Here is a 27,176-nt window from a genome sequence, read left to right as displayed (position 1 = left end):
TTAGTAGAGATGGGGTCTCGCTTTTGCTCAGGCTTGTTTTGAATTCCTGAGCTCAAACAATCCTCCCACCTTGGCCTCCCAGAGTGCTAGGATTACAGGCGTGAGCCACTGCGCCTGGCCAATGTATTACTTTTACATACTTTAAGGACTCTAACAACAAAAGGGCAAGATTCAAAACTTACCTTTGTAAGCTGAGTGGGATCAAACCGAAGAACCTTTTGGTTACAGCAGGGATAAATTCCAGTGCCAACAGTACTCAATAAACTTGCCGCAGCAGGATAAACCACTGTTTCTGAATGGTATTGACAATGTGAAAATTCAATACAGAGAAATGCCTGAATAAAAGAAATATATAAAATCAATTATTATTTCTACAATGAAACTATACATATCAAAACTACTTAAGCCCACATACTGTATGTTCCATTTGTATGAAATGTACAGAAAAGACACAAAGTAGATTAGTGGTTTCCAGGGGTTGGAGGTTAAATGTGAGATAGCAGCAAATGGGCATGAGGGATCTTTTTGGGGAGATGGAAATGTGCTAAAATTGGATGGTGGTGATGGTTGCACAACTCTGTAAATTTACTAAAAAAATCAGTGAATCATATACTCAAAATGAATAAATTTTATGGTGTGTAATTCCACCTCAATAAAGCTATTACACAGCAAAAAACAAAATCACTTTACTCAAAATTCAGGTGAATTAAACTGATTTTGTTATACATTCTATTTTACAATTGGCCAATCACTTCAAAAGTTTTCCAAAGAAAAATAAAATTTTGCACCACCTAGTTATTCTTTGATTTTTCTTTTTCTTTCTTTTTTTTTTTAAGAGACAGGGTCTCCCTCTGTTGCCCAGGCTAGAGTGCAGTGGTGCGATCATAGCTCATTGCAGCATCAAACTCCTGGGCTCAAGGGATCTTCCTGCTTCAGTCTCCAGAGTAGCTGGGACTACAGACCACCATGCCTGGCTAATTTTTAGCTTTTTGTAGAGACAATATCTCACTTTGTTGCCCAGGTTGGTCTTGAACTCTCGGCCTCAAGCGATCCCCTGCCTTGGCCTTTCAAAGTACTAGGATTACAGGCATGAGGTAAATATTTACCTTAAAAAATACATAACCTTTGATGTATTTTTTAAGGTAAATATTTAGCATCTGTATTAATAACAACTGTGAAGTAACTTTGAATCATTGTCTTTGAAAACTTTGAAAAAAACTTATCAAGGCTTAACTATAAAATTGACAGGTTTCAGATATTTATAAGTTGGTAAAATAATTCAAAGAAAAAAACAAAACGAACAATTCTAAGCACTGATCTTGAACACAAAAGCATTTATGGATAGTCTATAATTCAGAATTTTTAGTTGTTAGTTTCAATTATGAGTTTCAAATAATAGTTTTTAGTTAAAAATTTGAGTCTGATAAAAACTATAAGGTGCATATTCTCATACACACAATATTTTGTAAACAAACTATTTTATGAGTTTATCATCTCTCCATAATATTAAATATTATAAATCAATATTCAATTTGCTAGAAAGAAGAAAAAAAAAACCCTCGAAATTCCTGTTAAACAAGTCAGGTTTTAGGAGCTTGATATCCCTGATTATAAATGATGCTCCCATTGTGAGGCGGACCACTACTTACCTATTAGATTGGCAAAAAAACTCCAAACCTGACAATATCAATTGCTGCTAAGATGTGGAGGAACTAGAGCTCTTATACATAGCTGGTGGAAATGCAAAATGGTTCAGAGACTTTAGAAAACTGTTAGGCATAGTAAATGTTAAACTTCACCATACAACCCAGCAATCCTACTCCTAGGTAATTACTCAAGAGAAATAAAATCTCAAATTCACAAGAATACCTGTATGGAAATGTTTACGGTAGCTTTCTTCATAATAGCCCAAACCAGAAACACTACAAATGTCCTTCAGCTGGTGAATGGTGAAACATACCATGATATACTCATAAAACACCCTGCTACTTAGCAATGAAAAAGAACAAACTGATTCATGGAACAACATGCATAAATTTCACACCCATTTTGCTAAGTGAAAGAAGCTAGACTCAAACTGCTAAATACTATGTAATTTTATTTATATGACATTCTGGAAAAGGCAAAACTATAGCGACAGAAAACAGATCAGTGGTTGCCAGAGGCTGGGGTAGAAGAAGGAATTGACTAAAAAGGGGCACAAGGGAATTTTTTTAGGGTAATTGAAGTGTTTTACACTTTGATTGTAGAGGTAGTTACACAATTGTATGCATGCGTCAAACCTCACAAAAAAGGATGAATTTTACTGTATGTAAATTATACTTCAATAGACCTGATTTAAAAAATTGTAGGAACATAGGTAATCCACTGGGTGGGACCTTATACAGTTTGAAATCCCACTCTGATAATTTTGATAAGCTGTTCTTCCTTCCTTCTACTGAAAATCTCTCACCCAAGTGAGAGAAGAAAATTACTGGAAGGAGGAAGACTTTAGGGATTCCTAAGAAACTACATATAGAAAACTCTAGATTTACACAAAAGATTAATTAGGAATTAGGAATTAATTAGCCCCCCCATGACGTACAAAGACCTATTTATTCCATAAAACGGTTTATTATATTATAGGTTCCTTCAAATAGTAAGCTTTCTTATGCTTTTGTTATTGACTTCATTTATAAAAGATGAATAAGAACTTTTTAAGAACAAAGTTGTTATAACAAGGGCACATAGCAATCGTATCCTAACTGCAAAGGTGTTTCTGAATTTCTATAGAAATGTATGGGCCAACAAAGACAGTTTGGCTAAAAATAAATGACAGCAATAAGGATTCTGTATTTTTTTTTTTCCATTGAAAAAACTGACTTGGTTACTGAAAACTGTTGCTTTTCTAAAAATTCAACAAGGCACTGATTATTTCAGGAATGAAAATAAGAAAGAGAAAGAAGAAACATGGCAAGAGAAATGAAGCCATGTAAGCAATGTTTAACAGCACCATTGCTTTTGCCTCTAGTTTTTTAAAAAAGATGTTGAATATTGTCTAAATACATCCAAATTCTAATAAAACAGCAGATATCAAAAGAACTCTGTTCTCAATGTTTGCAGAACAGGAAATTAGAAAAAAAATTACCTGATAACATCTTGAACAAGTCAGCCAGTTGATTGTTCCCCACAAGCGCCAATATACATCTCTCCAAGATTTTAATTCTTCAAAAAGACTATTCAAATACTCATGAACATCCCAAGTCTTATCTCTGGGGAAAGAGCCTCAATTTTATAAGCAAGTAATATAAACAATTTGTTTTAAAAAGATGTTTTAAAATTTGTGTTTCATTTCTAAGAACATTCCCCAAATGCTGGGTGTAATTTGTACTACAGTGAAAGTTAGATACAATTTCACGTGGGAGTTTGTCTTATTCTGTGGATAATGGGGTCTAGCTCCTTTGCCTGGGCTAGAGTGCAGTGGCATGATCACAGCTCACTGTAACCTCAAAGTCCTGGGCTCCTCCTACCTTAGCAATCCTCCTACCTCAGCCTCCCAAGTAGCTAGGACTATAGGCATGTATCAACACGCCTGGCTAATTTTTCTATTTTTTTGTAGATCCAGGGTCTCACTACTTTACTCAGGCTTGTCTTGAACTCCCGGGTTCAAGCAATCTTTCTGCCTCAGCCTCCCAAAGTGCTAGGATTATAGGCATGAGTCACCATACCCAGCCTTTAAAGACAATTTTAAAAATGTACATCAACTACTGACTTGTAGAAAAATACTTTGAATAAAGCAACAAAAATGGATGTTGAAATTAATATAAATTACTTTTTCACATGCTACTAATAATTATTGCTGTCAGAATGGAAGTAATTTTCAAAAGGTGAATCAAGTCTCAAGACAAAAAAAGTATAAAATTCTAGGTTCTTACAATAACTAATGAAGAATTCCTGATTATTGTACTAAGAGAAGAATGAAACATTTTAAAGTTGACTGTGCTATAAATACTAGGGTCTAATTAAGTGCTTTTCTGTATTTCTGTTTTACTGTATAAAATATAACATAGGTTTTTTTCTTTAATAAAACTGCTATCAATTTTTAATATAGAAAAAAAGACAAGCAAAAAGAAAATTAAAACCATCCGTAATACTATCACTCTAAGGTAACATCACAGTTAACATTTTAGTGAACATGTTTCTAGTTTTTTTTTTTTGAGACAGAGTCTCACTGTGTTGCCTGGGCTAGAGTGCCGTGGCATCAGCCTAGCTCACAGCAACCTCAAACTCCTGCCTCAGCCTCTCGAGTAGCTGGGACTACAGGCATGCACCACCATGCCCGGCCAATTTTTTCTGTATATATTTTCAGTTGTCCAGCTAATTTCTTTCTATTTTTAGTAGAGACGGGGGTCTCGCTCTTGCTCAGGCTGGTCTCGAACTCCTGACCTTAAGCGATCCTCCCGCCTCGGCCTCCCACAGTGCTAGGATTACAGGCGTGAACCACTGAGCCTGGCCTTTCTATTTGTTTTATATCCTATTTTTTTCACTTCATTTACTACTAACGACTTTCTATATAAGTATATATTCTTTTACAACATTATTCTTAAAGGCTGCACATTAAGAATTGATTAGATGTGTTTTATATAAATATACTACTATATGGGTATATTTTAGTCTGCTTATCATTTGTTTCCCCTTTTTTTTGCTATTTAAACAATATAGCAATAAATGTTCTTGTTAAATGCTTTCACAAACTCAACATTACTCCTTTGGATAAATTCCTAGCAGTAGGATGTTGTCAAAGAATACATACATTTTTAAGTTTCTGCTTTTCTGAGATATACCAATTTACAACACCCTCCCCCAACTCAGAATGAGAACTTGCTTTGAACATAAAGAGGAATATATATTAAGTATTCATAGAATATGTATTAATGGAATACTGACAAAGTATGAAACAAATAGATCACAGAAAATTCAATGTTAAAGACAATTTTCTTCACTAACCAAAAGTCACATGAAAGAAAATTTGGTTCTCTTACAAAATTCAATATATTCATAATATTATATAGATAACTAAAATCTGTTAGTAAAATCATTTTAATAGTACTGACCAAATATCTTTCAAGATTAGTATATAATAAATTTTATCATTTTAAATGTTTAAAATTAAACATTATGTTTTATTAAAAAAATTATAAAATGTACCCAGTAAACAAAATGTAACTTTTATAACTTTGCTTTGAAAGTAGCATCTTTCTAAATCAAAGTTGGATCACATTCAGAAAAGATGTTATCCTGTTTCTTTCACAAATACACTAGAAATTCACATTTATTTTATTTTTATTTGCTTTGATAGTTCTTGTTTTAGATAGAAATTCCCATTTAAAAAGCTTTATTTTATCTTCACTACACCTTATGTGAATATAGACAATATTTCCATGTCGATCCACATTGATTTTTCCAGGAATACAAGGAATTCTTCTTTCTGTTTCTTTTGTTAAAAGTTTCTTACACAAACAGCATCTATAACATAAAGAAGACACAAAAAAATCCAAGAAGAAAATTTTAAATGTAGTAAATTAAAGAATATAGCTGCATTATAAAGTATACCAAAGCAAAAACACAGTACCGTACCTATACAATGTTGCTGCATTACTCCGAGAATCTGGATTCAAGTACTCAGGATCAAACAGTCTCTCAATCTTCTTACAAAAAAGTTTACTATTAACAACAAATGACCAAAATATTAATTTTCTGTATTTACTTTACTAAAATTTCTTTATAGTTTTATTTTATAGTAATAAAAATAAACAGACCTATCTGTGCATGTATAAAATAAGATTAGTAAAACCTCAGAGAGGCTCTCTTTGGAAGTTCATAATTTTTTTTTTTTGAGACAGAGTCTCGTTCTGTGGCCCCAGCTAGAACGCAGTGGCCTCATCATAGTTCACTGCAACTTCATATTCCTGGGCTCAAGTGATTCTCCTGCCTCAGCCTCCTGAGTAGCTGGGACTACAGGCGTATGCAGCCCTGCCTGGCTAATTTTTCTATTTTTTGTATAGACAGGGTTTTGCTCTTGCTCGGGCTGGTCTCAAATTCTTGGCAATTCTCCTGCCTCAGCCTCCCAAAGTGCGAGGATTACAGGCATGAGCCACCACACCCAGCCTTACAATACATTTTTGATGTTCCAAGTAAATAAACCTACAAATGAGAACTGCTTGATCAAGAATCTATTTTCACAAGAAAAATAAGATTGATGGATATCTACCTTTCTTTCAATCTTTTGGTACTGTAATATTCAAGATTAAAGATTTTAAGAATTTAATAATCCAGGACCACCAATAACTAGGTATATGATCTTTAGCAACTTAACCTTTCTGAACCTTGTTTTCTCATCTATAAAATGTGGTTGATAATTTCAGCCTCATAAGGTTTTATGAAAATTAAAGGATGCTTCAATTTTTTAATTTTTAATTTTATTTATTTATCTTTTGAGACAGGGTCTCGGTCTGTTACCCAGACTGGAGTGCAGTGGCACAATCATAGCTCACTGCAGTGATCATAGCTCACTGCAGCCTCAAACTCCTAGGCTCCAGTGATCCTTCTACTTCAGCCTTCCAAGTAGCTAGGATTACAGGTACACATCAACACAACCTAGCTAATTAAAAAAATTTTTTTTTGGTACAGACAGGTCTTGCTATGTTGCCCAGGCTGCAAACTCCTGGCCTCCAGTGATCCTTCTTTCTCAGACTCCCAAAGTGCTGGGATTACAGGTGAGAGCTACTATGTCCAGCCTATAAACAATGTTTTTTAAGAGTGCCAGACATAATATTAAGCATTCAATAAATGCTTAATAATATTCAAGCATTAATAAGAATAAGCTTTCAATAAATGCTCAATAATATTAAGCATTCAATAATATACTTTATTATTATGCATAATATAATTGAACTTAAAGTCTTCTAAGTGTGTCTTTAATTCCAAATGTATGTCCTACCTGTCTCCATTTTTCCTTGCGTAATGTCTGCTGCTATTAAAAGCCAAATCTGGATTTAGGATTCCATTCCTCTTTTCAGTTATTTAGCTCTTGGATAATTCCTCTCTGGCTCATCCCCCTTAAGAACTAAATTCTTAGATAATTCAATGCATTATCAATTTCTTCCTCTCTCATGGATGAGTCTGATCAGCATATAAACATATCTAGTATCTCTCTTCTTTAAAAAATCCTCTTTAGAGCCTACCTATCCCTGATAGCTTCTGCTAACTTTTTAAGTAATCATTCAGAGTAAAACAACTGGAAAAAAGTTTTCTAAATTCAGCTGGTAACATTTCCATCTCCATCATACTCTACATGATAACAGCATTCCACATATTTGGTCACTTAAATCATTTCCTCCTTTTGAAACCTTCTTTCCTTTTGCCTTCCCTTCTACTTCACTGGCTCCTCATTCTCAGGATCCTCAATGGCTACTTCTCCTCTGCTGAACCTTTAAATATTGGGTAGCATTTATCAATACTATCTTGCTAACTATTAGAAAATAAAATAAATACCATTTACAATAGCACCAAAGTTTAAATACCTAGGAATAAACTTAAAAATGAAAAATATCTCTACACCAAAACTATCAGACATTGCTGAAATAAATTAAGGAAGGCTCAAATAAATGGAGGGTTATACCATATTCATGGACTGAAAGACTCAATATTATTAAGATGCTCAGTCTTCCTAAATTGATCTACAGGTTCCATATTAACCCCAAATTCCAGCAGGTTTGTGTGTGTGTGTGAAAGAGAAAATGGACAACTTGATTATAAAATTTATATGGAAATGCAAAGGACCTAAAATAGCTAAGAAAGCAATCTTGAAAAAAGGCAAAACTTGAGAATTTAGATTACTAGATACCAAAAATTATTACAAGGGAACTGTAATTAAGACAATATGCTGACACAAGGATAGACAAATCAACAAAACAAAACAGACCACTCAGAAACAGACCTCACATAGAGTATCTTGATTTATAGTAAAGCTGCCATTGCAATTCAGTGGGGAAAGGATGGTCTTTTCAATATAGGGTGCTGTGTTGACTACTTATCTATTTGAAAAAACAAATGAACCTTAATCCCTATGTCATACCACACACAAAAAAATTAATTCAAGATGAATAATAGAAAAATATAGGAGAATGTCTTTGCCACTTTTAGGTAGGCAAAGATTTCTTGAACAGGACACACAAAAGACCCCACTAATTAGAGTCTCTTGCTAGGAAACCTCATCCAGTTCCATGGTTTCAAACCTCATCTACTCTTAAGTTGCTATTTTAAACCCTGATCTCTGACCTAAAAATGAAAGTAATAATCCAACTATTTACCTGCCATCCCACCTGGATGTCTAAGAAGTATATTAAATAAGCTTAACAAGACCCAAATCTATCTCTTGATTTCCCTCACCCCAGTTCTTCCCCTCCCAATCTTTCCTTTCTCCATTAATGGTACTACCATACACTTAGTTGCTCAAGCTGAAAACATAATGATTATCCTGGAATCCTCTCTCTCTTCCTACATCATTCTATTCACAAATCTATCAAATCTTTCTAACAACACATCCTGAATCCATCTATTTCTTTCCAGCTCCTCTGCTTCTACCGTAGTTCAAACCCTTTCATTTCTCAACAGACTACTGCACTAGCCTCCTAAGAGGTCTCCTTGCTTCTTATATCCTTGAAGTATATTCTCCACATAGCAACCAGAACGAGCTCTTGAAAACAAATCAGGTTATGTCACTCCCCTGCTTCCATTCATACCTAGAATAAAGTATACCCTACTTGCTATTACCTAAACAGCCCCTAAATGATATAACTACTGCTGACCTCCTCTCATACTACTCTTCCCCTTTATACCAAGGCCAATTTTTTTTTTCTTTAGAGATGGGGGTCTCACTATGTTGCCCAGACTAGAGTACAGTACCTATTCACAAGCACAATCATCACTCACTATAGCCTCCAATTCCTGGTCTCAAGTAATCTTCCCACCTCAGTTTCCTGAGTAGTGTCTTAATAATTTTTAACATAATTCACTATCACTATATGCTCGTATGTTCATTATACAAAATAACTAATTACTATTAATAATTTTTATCTTGAGCCATTAGCTCTGCATAAATTTTACTTCACTTAAAATAAAATACAAATATATCTCTAAGTATATTCTAAAAGTAAAATATTTCACTAACATTAAATAGAAATATATTTCTTTTAATAGGAACATTAAGTTTAAAATTCAATTTTAAAAATTACCTTCTAAATTTATCTTTTTTGTCCTTTAAATCATCAACTTCATTGTGTGTGAACAGATCAGCTATACGTGTAAGAAGATTTGCATTAATACAGTTCATGTTGCATGGGGTAGCTACTATGGCATTCATATTTTTGTGGCAATACTGAACACATTGTTCAACCTAAAAAAACACAGAACAGAAAATGAATGTTGAAAACAGTAGTGTGAAGGATAATGTCATAGCAATAGCTTTCAAAGATAAAATACATTAAAAGCCTAATCCATGTTTTGCTAGGCACTAGCTGGGTTTTGCCTATTTGAGTTAATCTACACTATTCCAAAGTGGTCCTGAAGATCAAATCTGCAATGACATATATACATACCTAAAAAAAAATTATTTTCAACTTTTCTTTAGAACGTTTAAAACAATAATACATCTTTTATGGTTGTGGCAAGTATAAATCTTAGCCTATAAAGTCAAATGTACAGGATATGTAACTTTTTTTTTTTATTTCAGCTCATTATGGGGGTACAAAAGTTCAGGTTATATACATTGCCCATATCTCCCCATCCCCCCGAGCCTGAGCTTCAAGTGTGTCTATTCCCTAGACAGTGCTCATCGCACTCATCACATAGGTATGCACCCATCCCCTCCCCCCATGCCCCCGAGTCAGAACTTCAAGCGTGTCCATTCCCCAGACAGTGCGCATCGCACTCATCAAGTAGGTAATTCACAATGGCAAAGATGTGGAAACAACCCAAATGCCCATCAATTCATGAATGGATTAGCAAAATGTGGTATATGTATACCATGGAATATTACTCAGCTATAAGAAATAACAGTGATATGGCATCTCTTTGGTTCTCCTAGAGAGAGTTGGAACCCATTCTATTAAGTGAAGTATCCCAAAAATGGAAAAATAAGCACCACATGTACTCACCAGCAAACTGGTTTCCCTGATCATGACCTAAGTGCACATTTGGGAATAACACCAATTGGGTATCGGACAGAGGTGGGGGCTGGGGGGAAGAGATGGGTGGATATGTAACTTTTGATAATTAAACTTAGTTATAATTTTAAGCCTCTTTTTCTCTGGGTGGCAGAAACAAAATTTCAGTTAATTCAGGGTTTTCTCAGTTGTGTTGTGTTTGCTTTTTTTCTTCCTCTTTCTCCAACCTGAGGTACATTTATCTGCTTTAAAAGTAAAGAGAGGCTAGCCATGTATTCCTCAAAATATTTTGCTTAGGGCAAAAAAATTATCCTTTAGGGCTTAGATTTCAAAATTCAAAGTTGTAAAAATTTCAAAACTCAAAGACTCTTTTAGTCTCTGCTTTTTTTCTGTAACCCTTTCCTGAAGCAATTAATACCAGCTGGCTAAATAGGGAGGGGCTAAGGATCAGAAAGAAACAGGGAACTAGTCAGACCCTAAACAATTAAATAAACAAATTTCACATCTGTTAACATAGCAAAGGAATTGTCTGGCCTGTGTAATACAGTTTCACCAGGCATTATAAAGCAAATATTTATTTAAATATGAACCACAAAATATCAATAACAAAAACATATAAAATCATTTTAATGATAAAGAAATTTATCAAATAAAAAAGGGAAAATAAATATATTCAGTGTTAGAACTTGAAATCTGTATGTATATATTGTGCTTTTATGTTTCCTCAACTGCTCTTAAGCAATAGACATGAACTTCTGTGATACATACACAAAATTATATTGTTTAATTGTTGGATATTCATTCTTCATTCACTGAACATAAGTGAAAGACACAAATAAGCAAAACATGCTTAAAGAAATTACTTAAATAACAAAAATAAGTATTAATATATTCTAATCAATTTTAATTTAATTTGGTTGTAGGGTAAAATCCCCTTTGGGATAAAGTTAATTTTGTTTAGTTTCATCTCATATAACAGTGAGCTACTCCTTGAGGATTAATTGCTTGCTTTATCGGCATACCATACAAATGATATATAATAGGCTTAACCCCTTTCCAACAGAACAAAGTACTTCCAAACAAGAAGTTTATTCTAATGAAATCACACTCTTGAATTAGCAACTATTTTAGTAAGATGTCTTAGAATTTTCTAGATACTTGAAGGGAAAAAAAGCATAAGTGAAGAGAGAACTTTAATTTCTTTTTATTAATACTTACTAATGAATCCATTTTCAAAAACTCTGATGAAATAAGAATTGAAATGACATTTCCTGGCTCTAAAAAAAAAAAAAAAACAACAAAAAAATTAGGTTTTCTTTCTGATTTGCACCTCAATATCCATATCCTGTGAACAGGCTCCTTCTCACCTTAAAAGAAAATGTTACTTTAGCAGAAAAATTTAATACAGTCTTATTATATCATATGGGTTAGATATACAAAAGAAAGAAAATTCCATTTTAAAAGAAAATGCACACAGTAAATTTTCCCTGGAGTTAGATTCATACAAGTAAAAAGACTCCAGCTAAAATATGACATATGCAAACTTCTCCTTCACTAAACCAGAGAAAAAGATAATCAAAATTGAGACTATAATGCAACACATACAAAAGTCATAGTGAGAAAATTCTGAAAATGATTAATGAGAACACTTATTAATGAAGTTATTTCAAAAGGAATTCAATGCTTATTATGAACAAATATTTAATTTAAAAAGATTCTGAAAGATAATAAAAAATTTACTACTGTAGAAGTTATTTCCTGAGGGCATACTGAGTGAGCTTTCAGGCATACAGATAGAAAAAGGGGGATGCCACCTGACACTACAGTTTCAGTAAACCTGTCATCTCCCACAAGGTATATATATATGTATTTTTGAGACAGAGTCTCACTTTGTTGCCCCGCCTAGAGTGCCATGGCATCAGCCTAGCTCACAGCAACCTCAAACTCCTGGGCTCAAGCAATCCAACTGCCTCAGCCTCCCGAGTAGCTGGGACTACAGGCATGCGCCACCATGCCCGGCTAATTTTTCTATATATATTTTTAGCTGTCCACATAATTTGTTTCTATTTTTAGTAGAGACGGGGTCTCGCTCTTGCTCAGACTGGTCTTGAACTCCTGAGCTCAAACAATCCGCCCGCCTCGGCCTCCCAGAGTGCTAGGATTACAGGCATGAGCCACCACACCCGGCCCCATGAGGTATATTTAAGACAAACAAAAAAAATTGTTATTTTGTACCATTACAGTACTAAGACAATTCTTCTAAATAAAGGACTAAGCAGACAATGGTTAGAGTAAGTAATCCTAATCTTTCTTTAAATAATAAGTCTAGATTAAAGGGTCTCAAATAGAAATGGTGAAGGGAGGAAGATGCTTGTGAAAAAGCTCCTCAGGAAATGGTAATATACCCAAGCCCAGTTAAGAACCAGTGGGTGGATTATTAGAGATTTAATTAAGCATTTTGGTAGTTTCCTGATTAGAATAAAGATTGCTTTTGTAAAAGCTTACATTTGTAGCCAATGACTTAAGGGCAAAGATACCAGAAAGACTAGTTTTGCTCCATTTCTTTTATCTTTACTATACACATAAATATACTGGATCAAACAATACTTTTTTCCTCGCTATATATTTTTATTTTTATTTTACACACACATTTCATAGCTGGGTAGTCTGGAATCTCTGGACTCCAACTGGCTGAAAATTTTGATTTAGCAATCTTGTAATTTTTATTTAAGGACCACTGAAAACCTTTCCTATTAATTTGGTCACTAGAATACAGTTAAGTTATAAACTTCTTTAGAAAACTTTTACAGTCAATGTAGATTTATTTACTCTGAATAAGAGTTCAGAAATATTTTGATACTGCTGTAAATAGCAGTTTTGGTAACACAGTCAGACTTTATTAAACCACAAGTGTGATTTTCTATACAAGTCTATGCCCACTGAAAATTTACTTGGTAATCTAGATTAATTCTACGAGTAATACTAATAGTATGCTATCATTCAAAACACTAGTTCTTAAGCTTTCAATCTCAGGACCACTTTATAATCTTAAAAGCTGAGAATCCTAAAGAGCTTTTGTTTATGTGGGTTATATCTATTAGTATTTACCATGTTAGAAATTAAAAAATATATTTATTAATTCATTTAAAAATAACAATAAAAGATTTATTGTATGTTAACATATTTTTATTAAAAATAAATATATTTTCAAAAATAAAAAAAATTAGTAGGAAAAGTAGTACTGTTTGACATTTTTTGCAAATCTCTTCAATGTCTGACTTAATAGAAGACAGCTGGATTCTCCTATCTATTCAATTTGTGGGTAGCATTCTTTGATGTTGCACAAAATTTGACAAATGGTAGTTTCTTTTCTTTTCTTTTCTTTTTTGAAACAGGGTCTCACCCAGTCTGGAGTGCAGTGGTGCAATCAAAGCTGACTAACCTCAAATTCCTAGGCTCAAGTGATCCTCTGTCTCAGCTTCCCAAAGCACTGGGTTTACAGGGCTGAGCTACTGCATCCAACCCAAATGGGAGTTTCTTAAAATTTAGTTGCAATGGAATCTGAAACTGTATCAGTGAACTTTTCATACTCTGTTAACATCAAAATCCACTGATTTATCTCGTATACTTTGAATGGATCTTTAACCCATGCATGATTTTTTTTTTTTTTTTTTTTTTTTGAGACAGAGTCTCGCTTTGTTGCCCGGGCTAGAGTGAGTGCCGTGGCGTCAGCCTAGCTCACAGCAACCTCAAACTCCTGGGCTTAAGCAATCCTTCTGCCTCAGCCTCTCGAGTAGCTGGGACTACAGGCATACACCACCATGCCCGGCTAATTTTTTCTATATATTTTTAGTTGGCCAGATAATTTGTTTCTATTTTTTAGTAGAGACAGGGTCTCGCTCTTGCTCAGGCTGGTCTCGAACTCCTGACCTTGAGCGATCCACCCGCCTCGGCCTCCCAGAGTGCTAGGATTACAGGCGTGAGCCACTGCGCCCGGCCTCCATGCATGATTTTTAAAAACATAATGTATTGGTTGTTCGGAAAATACTGTGGCTCATTGAGTTATGTAGATCTTCCAAATGTTGAAACATTTTATTTCATTGTACAATATATTAAAAAATTACATTCATCAATATAACCACCAATCTCATCAGAAATCTTTAAGTATTGAGACGCTGTCAAGCACATGAAAGCAGGGAAGTTTTCCGAAACTGTAATTCTCACTTGAAAGCTTGAATTTTATCACTGATAACAAATACTTTGTTTCCTTTAAGTGACCAGCTCATTTTCAAGAAAATGTCTGCCAATATCTAAGTCTGAATAACCATAATTTCTCTGTCAGTCATTCTCTCAAGTAAAAATAGTTTTCTATTTTTAAAAAAGCAGCTAGTTTACCTCACGACTCAAACAATCACACAATTGCTTTTCCTTAAGAAAACCATCATATGTTTATGTGCAGTAGAAGTGTACTTCCCAGTTCATTAGAGTATTAAAAAGATATACATTCAAGGGTCACCAAGATTTAATAAGATTAGTAACTTTTACTGCTTCATCAAAGACATTCTTAAGTGAAAATGGATTTTTTTATTCTTTTTTTCCTTTTTAACTATGTAACTAGGTACTACTAGTACAGTTTGGTGCCCCTGTCTACATGTGGGCTAAAGCTCTAACAGTTTTACCCACCATTGCTTTTGCATTATCTGAGCAAATGTTAACACAGTGAGAAAGAAATATAACATCTTTGTTTATTATGCAATTGTTTCAACCTTGTCGACCCTCTAAAAGGGTCTCCAGTACCCCAGTGGTTCATATACCATATGTTGAGAACTGCTGATCTAGAGACCTGTCCATTTGTCATAAATTTACTATTATATAATTTACTAAAAAAGATGAGGTATCAGTTTTCTAAAAGGTATTACTAATATGAGCATAAATACTAACATCCAAAACATTTTCCACATTTACTTTTGGCCTGAAGAAACTACCAGGTGACACACAAATTTCACTACAAAATAAGCAATAGATTATTTTTTTACCTAAAGTGGGCATCTCACAATCTTTATTCTCCTTAGTGTTCCTTTTAACATATTTTATCAACCAGTTGAAAATGTGAACGTCACAATGAACTGAAATGTCCACCTCTTCCCAGCGCTGGGCATCCATAGATAAATATTCAGCAAAGTACTTCATTTCTGATATCAAAAGATCTCGTGGGCAAATAAAATCTTCTTTCAAGTTTTTTGCTTCATCACATACATGGATCACCATGTTTGGCCTTCATAAAAAATGTTACACAAAAATGAAATTATTAGAGTTTTAGAGAGGAGCCAAGAATACTGACATTTAGTGGAGGTAAGAGAACAAGATGTTTTTGAAGATTTTGACCACAATTCAGTTTTATGGGGTTTTGACATTCAGAATTTTTCAAGTAAATGTCTTGCTAAGCTGATCGTATCTTAGATAATGACTAATTTTAGTAAGCTACTGGCTTAATAAAACAAAAATATTGTTCCTAAGGGACTAATAATTTACATGCTTTAAAATTTATTTTTCAATAATACCAATTCACAAAGAAAGATTAAATAAGACATTCTAATTCTTATGAGGAACGTAAAACAGTACTTTTACGTGGTTATAGTATGAGAGGAAGATAAAAATCCTAAAATTTTAATATTTGAAAAAACCCAGCTAAAATTATTCATTAAAGAGTGAAATGAAAAATTAGCATGGCTTACTTAGCTATTTTTAACAGCAAGAAAGTTTGCTTTTAGGCATTTATTAAATATAAATTAATAAATGTAGTTAAAAGGATTCTTAGGACTATAATGTGCTTATTTACATATTTAAAAATAATTTAAGAATAAGTTTAGATGATACATCAGAAAGTTTGCTTCAAAAATTATATTCCCCTTGAATTCACTTTCTTTGGAAATTATATCACCTCAAAAAGAAACATTGGTATGATCCATATCTACCTTCATGTCATTACAAAACGAAGAGTATAAATAGAAAGAGACACACTATCCTATAATATGGATTTATTTTGTTTAATTCACAAAATTTCTAATGCAAAATAATTACACTTGAACTAAAATTGGGCTACCAGAAAAAAGATTATAATCACTGTCTATCAAAGTCAAAAGAATTTAAATAACTTTTCACAAATTGTTCTTCCAAAGAAATCATGGTCAAAATATAAACAGGTAATAACTAATATAATGAAACGTCAAGTTTCTGTGGTTTTTGGCCTATAATATGAAATATTAGATAATTTCAGTTAAAAAATTACTTGGAAAATTTTTGTGTCACACAAACAAACCTTTCAGTTAAAAATCTATGTGAGGCCAGGCGTGGTGGCTCATGCCTGTAATCCTAGCACTCTGGGAAGCCGAGGTGGGAGGATCGCTCGAGGTCAGGAGTTCGAGACCAGCCCGAGCAAGAGCGAGACTCCGTCTCTACTGAAAAATAGAAAGAAATTATCTGGACAACTAAAAATATATAGAAAAAATTAGCCGGGCATGGTGGCGCATGCCTGTAGTCCCAGCTACTCAGGAGGCTGAGGCAGTTGGATTGCTTGAGCCCAGGAGTTTGAGGTTGCTGTGAGCTAGGCAGATGCCACAGCACTCTAGCCAGGGCAAAAGAGTGAGACTGTCTCCAAAGAAAAAAAAAAAATCTATGTGAATAAGACCACTGAACTATATGCTTTAAAAGGGTGAATTCTTTTATTGTATAAAATACACATAACAAAATTCACCCTTTTAACCACTTTTCAGCTTAGAGTTCAGTAGCATTAAGTACATTCACCATCATCTACCTCCAGAACTTTTTCAAAAGGGTGAATTTTATGATATATAAATTATATATTAATAAAGCTGTTATTTAAAAATCTACTGAAAGTAAAGGTGCACAAAAGAACTTTCAGGAATGATATTGATTTCGGTGATGGTTATATGGTGTACCCATTTGTCAAAAATCATCTACGTGAACACTTAAAATATGTACAGTTTATTGTATATAAAACAGACAAAACAATATAAAACTATCAAAACTTGCAATACATTGAAAGACACAGCCTAATTTGTAAACCTTTCTGTAAAGAGTAATTATATTCAAATAGTTCTAAAATATACATCCACTTTCTTTAATAAAGTTGGAGAACTAATGGCATAGAGATTTTTCTTTGGGTACTAAAATGTACTTTTCAAAGTTTTATGTTAATAGATATTATTTCTAATATTTACAAATATAAAAATAAAAATTTTAAAATAGGAAAATGTAGTCCAATTTATAAATAATAACATGAGCAAGCCATATGTTTAGGTATAGTCATAGTTCAACACATGAACCAAGCTGACTCCAATTGTTTCAGCAATTGTGTAATGTGATATTCCTAAATTATGGTAACTGATGCATATAATCACCAATCATATATTTTATAATTTAATGTTGATATTAATATTAAATCTTATCTAGCAAACAACCAGCCTCCTACCCTTCAGATTCTTCAGTCTTTTCTCCACCATTACGAGTAGTACAATTTTCACTTTCTGAAGAACAATTCCTTGTGGAAGCTATACTATGTCTTCCTTAAATACAGAAACAAACACATACAAAAAAAAGGGGGGGAGTTAGCATTTCTAGCTGAGAATGGGTTTTTACTTATTGAATGGTTATACTGTAAATGCATGGTTTCTAAGGCTAGTTAAAGATGGTACTTGTAAGGTGGCATTTTCCCTTAATATTTCTGAAGGTATAAGGAATAAACTGTACAAAAAATATGAATCACAAATTGATAATGTTACAGTGAAGATTTCAAAAAATACTGATGCAGTGTGTACAAATATGGGTCAAATGTTCAAAAGCCAACAGCATAGTTTTCTCTTCCTGAAGCGAATTTTTATATCAATACTCTTCTGAGATTAAAATAACTCACTCCACCCTGAGGATTTCTAAAACCAGTTATTATTTACAATGGAATTGCAGAAAACATCTCTCTTGCTCTGCTACTGTGTTATTTGAGCACTTGTTGACTGCAATAAAGAGTGGCTGTAGGCTTGGCACAATAGTGCTTGCCTGTATTCCCACCTATGTGGGAAGATTGCTTGAGCCCAGGAGTTCAAGATCAGCCTGAGCACCACAGTAAGACCCCTGCCTCTTTAAAAAAAAAAAAAAAAAAAAAAGCAGGTATAAAAAAATTGAGAGACAAGCAAGATGCTCTCAGGGAAAAAAGAAATTAGTGAAACAGAGGTCCCCAACCTTTTTGGTACCAGGGACTGGTTTCATGGAAGACAATTTTTCCATGGACAGGGGCAGTAGGGATGGTTTCGGGATGATTCAAATGCATTACATTTATTGAGCACTTTATTTCTGTTATTATTACATTGTAATATATAATGAAATAATTATACAACTCACCATAATGCAGAATCTAATGCTGCCACTGATCTGACAGGAGGTGGAGCTCAGTTGGTGATGTGAGCAATGGGGAGTGGCTGTAAATACAGATGGAGCTTTGCTCACTTACCCACTGCTCACCTCCTGCTGTGTGGCCTGGTTCTCAACAGGCCACAGACCGGTACCAGTCCATGACCTGGGGGTTAGGAACCACAGAAGTAAAGGGCATAGTGCTGGCTGGGCGAGGTGGTTCATGGCTGTAATCCTAGCATTCTGAGACACTGAGGAGGGAGGATCGCTTGAGGTTAGGAGTTCTAGACCAGCCTGAGCAAGAGCAAGACCCCCTCTCTACTAAAAATAGAAAATTTAGCTGGGCATGGTGGTGCGTGCCTATTGTCCCAGCTACCCTGGAGGCTGAGGCAGGAGGATCACTTGAGCCCAGGAATTTGAAGTTGCAGTGAGCTATGATGAAGCTACTGTACTCTAGCTGGGGCAACAGAGTGACACTCTGTCTCAAAAACAAAAAAACAAAAAAGGTATAATGCAAATCCCTTTAAAGTAAAGTAATATTCATAATAAATAATAAATATGAAATAACTAGGCCAATAGATTAGAAAATTTTGATTTTTTTTCGGTGATAGTGTTTGACCTATATATTAACACTTAAAAATTTTTAAACACAGCAAAGATAAATATAATTTTTAAAATTCAGGAAGATACAAACACTAATAAATTTTTCTTTTAATATTTATACTAACCTTTAAACAAACAAAGAAAAGTTGATTGGAATACATAATATTTTGTAGAATCATCATAAGGACAAGTGCTGTACTTTTAAGTCTTACCTGTTTTGGAAACTGCATCCTGACCAACTGGAGTCTCCTGAAATTCTCCCTGTGTGTCAAGAAGTGATGATTTGATATATGTGGCTAAAGTTTCAACAGGACTCTCTCCAGCAGCCATTAGGGGATTATACTGGTTGTCAACAGGTGAGCTTCCACTGCTCCTCAGCTCATCAAACCTTTTTGCACACTGTCATGATATAAAATGAAAGAAATAGAGGTTTGGAGGCTGGGCGCAATGCTCACACCTGTAATCCTACTATTCTGGGAGGCCAAGGTGGAAGGATCGCTTGAGCTCAGGAGTTCCAGACAGGCCTGAGTAAGAGAGACACCCTGTCTTTACTAAAAATAGAAAAATTAGCTGGGCATCCTGACATGCGCCTGTAGTCCTGGCTACCTGGGAGGCTGAGGCAGGAGAACTGCATGAGCTCAGGGGTTTGAGGTTGCAGTGAGCTATGATGACGCCACTGCATTCTAGCCCAGGTGACAGAGTGAGACTGTCTCAAAAAAAAAAAAAAGAAGTTTGAGAATGTTTTAAATAAAAAGATGAGAAGATATTTTCTTTTCTTGCCTTCTATTTGAAGGTACATTTCTATAATTATTTTTGTAAGTTAATATTAATCTGTTGAATAACATCTAAAAAATCTGTACACGTTTCACTACACAAAAGAATCTGGCTTATTTTTTTCTCTTTTAAAATTCAAGGTAGAATTTTATATTAACATGCTTTAACTCAAAACAATATTTGTTTATGCTCTTGTACAAAGATGAAGACTGCTTTCATCAACCATATATTCCTTTGCTCTGCATCTATTAACACCTGATACTTTTAATAATTTAGTTAAAAACTTGGCTTTTATTTTTATATTAACTGAGATCCTACCAGGAATAAGACCAAACCCTAACCTTCAGTGGAAAGCAAACCAAAGCATATCTAATTGGTGACACTAGATTTTCTTTATTAAAATAATGAAGACTCAGTGACATGTGGTACCATGGCTCACACCTGTAATCCCAGCACTTTGGGAGGCGAGGCGGTAGTATTGCTTGAGGCCAGGAGTTCAAGACCAGCCTGGGCAACACAGCGAAACCCTGTCTCTATAAAAAATATAAAAATTAGCTGGGTGTGGTATTATGTGCTTGTAGTCCCAGCTACCCGGGAGGCTGAGGTGCGAGGACTGCTTCAGCCCAGGAATTTGAGGTTGCGATGATCGCATGACTGTACTCCACCCTGGGTGACAAAGCGAGACCTTGTCTCTTAAAAAAAAAAAAATACTTTTGAGAGAAAAGTGGCAATAGAAGGCTCTGAAAGGCACGTGGCAATGGAAAAGAATGCCACAACACACTATACATATAATATTTGTGTTAAAATTAGCAATTTAATTTTAGCAAAACCACTATTACTCAACATATTAAGTTAGCATTATTAGTTTGAATTGTGTTGGTTTTAGTGTTCATTTATGTCTGTAGTGTATAAATTTGGTTTACAGCTGTATGAAGTGTGTTTATACCTAGTATTATTAGTGCCTATTTAATTTATATCATAATAAAAATAATTAAAGTCATCATTGGGAGTTTCCAAGTTTTTTCCTTTAAAAAGGTTTCAATATTACTTAAGTTTGAGAAACACAGCATTAGGGATTTAATAACATATAATCTGATTTATAAAAATTTTATCTACCCATAATTTTACAAGAACACTTATTTTGCTTAAATTAAGATATTATTAGTGACTTTTCAGTTATAAACATATACGATGAGGTCGAATTTAAACATAGCAGGTGGTTCGTGGCTCATGCCTATAATCCTAGCACTCTGGGAGGCTGAGGCGGGTGGATCATTTGAGGTTAGGAGTTCGAGACCAGTCTGAGCAAGAGTGAGACCCCATCTCTACTAAAAATAGAAGGAAATTAGCTGGACAACTAAAAATATATAGAAAAAATTAGCCGGGCACGGTGGCACATGCCTGTAGTCCCAGCTGCTCCGGAGACTGAGAGACAGGGGGATCACTTGAGCCCAGGAGTTTGAGGTTGCTGTGAGCTAGGTTGATGCCACGGCACTCTAGCCCGGGCAACAGAGTGAGACTCTGTCTCAAAATAAATAAATAAATAAATAAATAAAAACATAAAATAAACATAGCAGGTGGGTTAACACATTAACTGTCATGTGAGTTGTATTTAACTCATGCTAGGTTTGAGCCTGGGGCCCTGTGAAACAATATATAACTCACATGTCTCTTTACCTTGGGAGCCACATGGTGCACAAGTAACTCATGCTGCCATGCTATAACATACATGGTACATGATGGGTGGCCCCTGGGCAAAACCCTGTAGTTAGTTCATGAAAATCTTACTTGTTGATGTCCTTATTGTTACAATTAATATTGACAATTTAATTCTAAAAATGTGGATTAAATGAATGGAAGTCAATAAATTTCATTTTTCTATTTGTTTACCTTTAAATTACACTTAAGTCTGACAACACAAGAAAAATGTTTTATCCTATGAACTGTTTCTCAAGTTTTAGATTACTTTTTACATTACTAATTTTTAAGTTTTTACATTATATTTTTATCGAAGAAAACACAGGAAACAATAAAAAAAAATTTTTCATTAAATTAGAAAGGACTGTTTTGCTTTCAAAGTTTTTATTCTGTTTTTGTAATAAAATATCATGGCCCCAAGGAAAAAATTTTTTTTTACAGTGTGGCAGTCAATGTGTTAATATATAATTAATGTAACTTGCATCTAGTCAAATAATACAGATATGTACATACAGTATTAATACATGCACATGATATGTAAACCTCAAATAGTTTTTTTCCTTAGTTGTTTCTTTAAATTGATCAACTTTTCTGATTTTTTTCAGGGGATATCTGGGGGACTGTTATTTACCTCTTTGGGTGTTAATCCTGGCACGAGCCTTGCTACTGTTTCCCAGTTGATGGTCTGAGGGATTCCAATTAATGGATAAAGGATCATGTCCAACACCATTTGGTTATTATTGTTCACGAAATTGTTGTTTTCTGAATATCCACGACTCATCTTTTGGAACCAGAAACAGGAAAGACAAACAACTTTATTTAAATCTGAAATCCAAATGTTCTCAGAACATTATCAATAAGTTATAATTCATTCCTAAGAATTATCTGCTATTATATACAGGAAAAATAAAACTGATCTAAAATAAACAAATAACATATAGCCCAAATCTCTTCAAATATAAAAGCATTTGAATGGGTTGATGAATTTATAAAAAAGATGGACAGATGGATAAATATATGATAAAAACATAATAAAATATTAATGGTAGAATCTAGGTGCTAGACATATAGGTGTTCATTATAAAACTCTTTTTGACTCTGTTGTAAGTTCAAAAATTGTCATAATAAAACATTGGGAAAAAAGTTGAATATAATTTATCTTCCTAAAAAAATCCTTAAATGTACCTGATTTATATTCTGATTAGCAATTCATAGGATGGTGGAATTAAGCTATAAAACATAAGAAACATAGCTGATTAAGAAGATTCTATTCCTAAGCAAGATTCCATTTTTCTGTGAATGAATGTCCATGTTATAAACAATGAAGGCTGAGCATACTGAATTTTTACTGATATAATAAAATGAAATTTAAAACCAAGTTATTCTGATATTTTAGGCTAAGCATAATAATTATTGTGTCCTGTGATAATTAGTTATAAATGATGGGAAGATTACAGCAACACCTCTAGTGTTATTTCTACATGTTCGAAACAATTCCACTTTGGAAAGTTCTTCTCTTCTTCCTTGTATTTAGAAGTAATGTGACAACTGGCCTGAGAAGGTTTACTACTTACACACACACACACACACACACACACACACACACACTCCTGCAGAGTAGAGGCTTCCCAAGCTTTTTCACCTGGCTCCCCACCCATCTCTCCTCTCATCACAACCTCTAGTTCAATCCAGGAGACCTTGAATAACAATATCCGGTGCCCTCCATCTTAGTCAAGGGTGTGCAAGACTTTCAGACCATAGGATTACCAAGAAAAAAGGCTCCAGATGGCTTTCCAAACTGAATGTGGTTCAACAAACATTTAGTGAACCCTAACTACATGCCATACATTAGGGATACAAAAATCCCTATTATGACCTGTCCTCAAGCAGTCTGGTGAAGAACACTGGCAGACAAACAGACAATTGTTAATAATATCATTTTGGTGAAGAGCCACAGCAGAGGGGAGCCATGGAGGGGCAGAGGAGTGACACATAATGGCTGTTATTTACTGAGTATCTTCCGGGATCTTAGAACTGTGCTAAGTCTTTTATATGTTATTTCCATAAATTCTTACCTCACCCCTATACAATAGGTGCTCTCCCCAATTTTACAAGATGAGGGAACAGGTTCAGAGAAATTAAGTAATTTGTACTTACTTAGCTAATAAGAGGGAGAGCAAGGATTCAAACCCAGGTAAAACTGACTCTTAAATCCATGCTCTTTCTGTTCTATACAAGATGTATGTAGGAATAGTATGATGGAGACCGTGGATTGGGAGTAATGGCTGAGGGTGGGGAGGAACAGAACCTAATACATTTTTAATTTAGTTAAGAGTCAATGAAACAATTTTGAAAGCTCCTGGTTGTGACGTGGTGGTGAGGGGAAGGTTGTGGTATCAAAGAGAAAAAGAAACTACCCATTCCATTTTAGGAACCTTTTTATATCAATGTATATGAGACACTTCTTATTTTATTCAAACATTACTGAGCCCCCTAGCACTATATGCCAGGCACTGTATCTAAAGTTGGAACATAAATTTACAGATGAAAATAATGACAGAGGTTTATGGCTAGTCATATCCATGATTCGACTAATGCTAATTCTAGGTTGGGAACACGATCTCCAAATATAAGCTGTTCCTGTTGAAAAATGTGGTCTATTTTAGTACAAGAAGTACAAAGCAAAGATCCACTGACAGACCAGTACAATGGAAAAAGCAGTGTACAGGGGAGTCTGGAGCTCTGGTTTGAGTTTGAGCTCTATCACATGCCAGTCAAGGTAAGTCATCTACCCTTGCTGAACTGTAGCAATAAAATTTGGTGATGGTAATACTTCTCACTGACAGTGTAGAGGGAATCAAAGGGATTATTTTGTGAAAGCACTTTGAACACAACAAAAGTATCTCACAAATGAGATGCAGCATAAAATAACAGTATCCACTTCCTAGGATTGTGTTGAGGATTATGTGAGATATTTAAAACACAGCACAGGGGTTGGAATGTAGTAAGTACTCAATAAATGTTAACTGTGATTAATACTATGTAATTATTTACATAAGAAGCTGGTATAGGATGTCAGGTGGTAAACATCATAAAGTTATCCTACATGTGTTTCCATGAACATTAAAAACAAATTAAAAAAGAAAAACATGAAGCACTCTAACATTGTAGCTTCCTACCAACCAGGGATGTACCTTGTTGAAGGGCCAATATGGTGCAGTGGTTACGAGTGTAGACTCTGGAGCCAGACTGTCCAAATTTGTAACCGTTTTTACCACTTAAGGTATTATCTAATTCAGATTAATCTCTGTGCCTCAATTTCCTCATCTGTAAAACAAAAATAATAGTAGTTAGCTCACAGAGTTTTTTTTTTGAGACAGAGTCTCACTGCTGCCCTAGCTTGAGTACAGTGGCGTCATCATAGCTCACTGCAACCTCAAGCTCCTGGGCTCAACCGATTCTCCTGCTTCAGCCTCCCAAGTAGCTGGGACTACAGGTGCACATCACCATGCCTAGCTAATTTTTTCTATTTTTTTGTAGAGACGGGTCTCGCTCTTGCTCAGGCTGGAACTCACATACTTTTGAGGATATGTGAAAAGTGTTACCTGGCACAGAACGAGGACTATATAATGCTTGTAGTAGTAGCACTACCACTCCAGAGATCCTTGGATTAAACAGATTCATAAAATGAGTAGAAAGAGGCAGCTATAGATTCTTATCTAGCTTTACCACTTCTAGCAGTGCAACCTAAGGCCTCATTTGTCTCAGCTATAATATCAGGAAAATTATACCTACTTTTGAGGTTATGGTGATGATTAAATAATACTGGCCGGGTGCAGTGGCTCACGCCTGTAATCCTAGCACTCTGGGAGGCCGAGGCGGGTGGATTGCTCGAGGTCAGGAGTTCAAGACCAGCCTGAGCAAGAGCGAGACCCTGTCTCTACTAAAAATAGAAAGAAATTATCTGGCCAACTAAAATATATATAGAAAAAAAAAATTAGCTGGGCATGGTGGCGCATCACCTGTACTCCCACCTACTCGGGAGGCTGAGGCAGTAGGATTGCTTAAGTCCAGGAGTTTGAGGTTGCTGTGAGCTAGGCTGACGCCACGGCACTCACTCTAGCCCGGGCAACAAAACGAGACTCTGTCTCAATAATAATAATAATAATACTATATATAAAGCACTCAGCACACTGGCATGCAAAAGGTGAATTAAAATTTTAAATTTGCTTAAGGTAAAATGTGTTATTTACCAAAAATAAAAATTCAATTTGTTTAATAGACTACGCTTTTTAGAAACACACCACACAATTTGGGAGGCAAATCCCTTCCCCCATTCCTTTATCTTTGTTTATGTGTATATATTAATAAGACTAACCTAAATCACTCCCACACCAGGTAGAGGTCCAGACAGGCATCTGATGTCTTTTTTTCCCCAACGAGAAAAAGGCTGTTGTAGACAAGAGACTTTTTTCCTAGGCAGTGGCAAGACGGGGGCCAGTGGGGCAGGTCAGTGACTTTTGGCATAACTGAGGGTGGCGGTAACACTGAGTCATCCTGGACCAGGGAGAAGCCTTGTGCCCAGGCTTCCTGACCCTTGGCCACAGATGAGATCCGAGGCAGTTGGCCTTTATGGTGAAGGAAAAAGTAAAATCACATCCCAAACCCAGGATGCATACATCCAAGCCCTTCAAGCCTTAGGCTCTGAGGCTCACTGTGCGGCGTGTCCTCGGGGAACCCCAAGACCTTCGTGGCCCCCCTCCCGCCTAGGCGCAGCTCTCCGGGAGCGGAGCGGATTAGGGGCGGACAAAGGCGTCGGGCGGGCGGGGACGAGGCGGAGGCAGATGCGGGGCAGAGGACCCGGGCGCGGCCGGGCCGGCGAGGCTGGAGTTCCCTCATCTGGTGCGTGGGCGGGACGGGCTGCGGACGTGTGGAGCTGGCGGGCTGCGGGACACGGGCAGGGGGGCTGCCAGGGTGCTGCGGGCTGTGCGTGGGCGCGTTTGGGCGAGCAGGACCCCGGCCCAGCCCGCCCCGCCGTGGGTGAGGGGCCGCGGCGGGAACAGGCTGGCTGCAAGCGGTACCGCCCGTCGCCGCCCTTCCCGCTACGCTGCGGACACCCGAACCCCTCGGCATTTAGCTCACCTCTACCGGGCCGCGGTGGCCCCTGTTGCGCCTCTGTCACCTGTAGCGGCCGCCACCGCCCGCGCTCCCGCCATGAAGCAGCCGCGACCCAGTCCGCTACCCCGACCGTGACGCCCTCAAACGCCGACCCCGCCCGCTCCCAGGCGGCAGCCGGGAACGAGCGCCCAGCGGCGGGCGAGCGCTGGTGCCGACGCCGCCCGACCAATCGCAGGCCAGCGCCACAGCAGCGGAGCCAATGAGCCAGGAGCTCCCGCCGGGCGGGAGGGAGCGGGACTAGCGGCAGCAGAGGACTGCGGCCTTGCGGGGCGGGCTCCGTCCCGGTACCCTCTA

General features: G+C 36.0%; 1 protein-coding gene across 5 annotated transcripts in view; it reads right to left on the bottom strand.

Annotated features, from left to right (window-relative positions):
- The window catches only part of SANBR (SANT and BTB domain regulator of CSR), a 54,858-nt gene extending 27,905 nt beyond the window's left edge, over positions 1-26,953 (bottom strand). For 2 of the 5 annotated variants that reach the window (XR_006734709.1, XM_045549676.1), the window contains exons 1-12: positions 26,083-26,356; positions 24,899-25,031; positions 22,336-22,485; positions 19,445-19,631; positions 17,698-17,791; positions 15,242-15,480; positions 11,424-11,482; positions 9,276-9,436; positions 5,617-5,703; positions 5,395-5,505; positions 3,128-3,251; positions 183-335 (exon numbers count right to left, since the gene is read on the bottom strand). Coding sequence is in view for 4 of the 5 variants with exons in the window: in XM_045549676.1 (XP_045405632.1) it covers positions 183-335; positions 3,128-3,251; positions 5,395-5,505; positions 5,617-5,703; positions 9,276-9,436; positions 11,424-11,482; positions 15,242-15,480; positions 17,698-17,791; positions 19,445-19,631; positions 22,336-22,485 (1,365 nt within the window). In the remaining variant the exon portion in view is untranslated. Of the gene's footprint in view, positions 1-182; positions 336-3,127; positions 3,252-5,394; positions 5,506-5,616; positions 5,704-9,275; positions 9,437-11,423; positions 11,483-15,241; positions 15,481-17,697; positions 17,792-19,444; positions 19,632-22,335; positions 22,486-24,898; positions 25,032-26,082; positions 26,357-26,846 lie in introns of those variants that run through there. The other 3 variants (XM_045549677.1, XM_045549678.1, XM_045549679.1) reach the window with 3 other exon arrangements.
- Between the last annotated feature and the right edge of the window lie 223 nt (positions 26,954-27,176).

Source organism: Lemur catta, chromosome 4 (assembly GCF_020740605.2).
Source record: "Lemur catta isolate mLemCat1 chromosome 4, mLemCat1.pri, whole genome shotgun sequence".
NCBI lineage: Eukaryota > Metazoa > Chordata > Mammalia > Primates > Lemuridae > Lemur > Lemur catta.
This window is presented reverse-complemented; position numbering and strand designations above follow the sequence as displayed.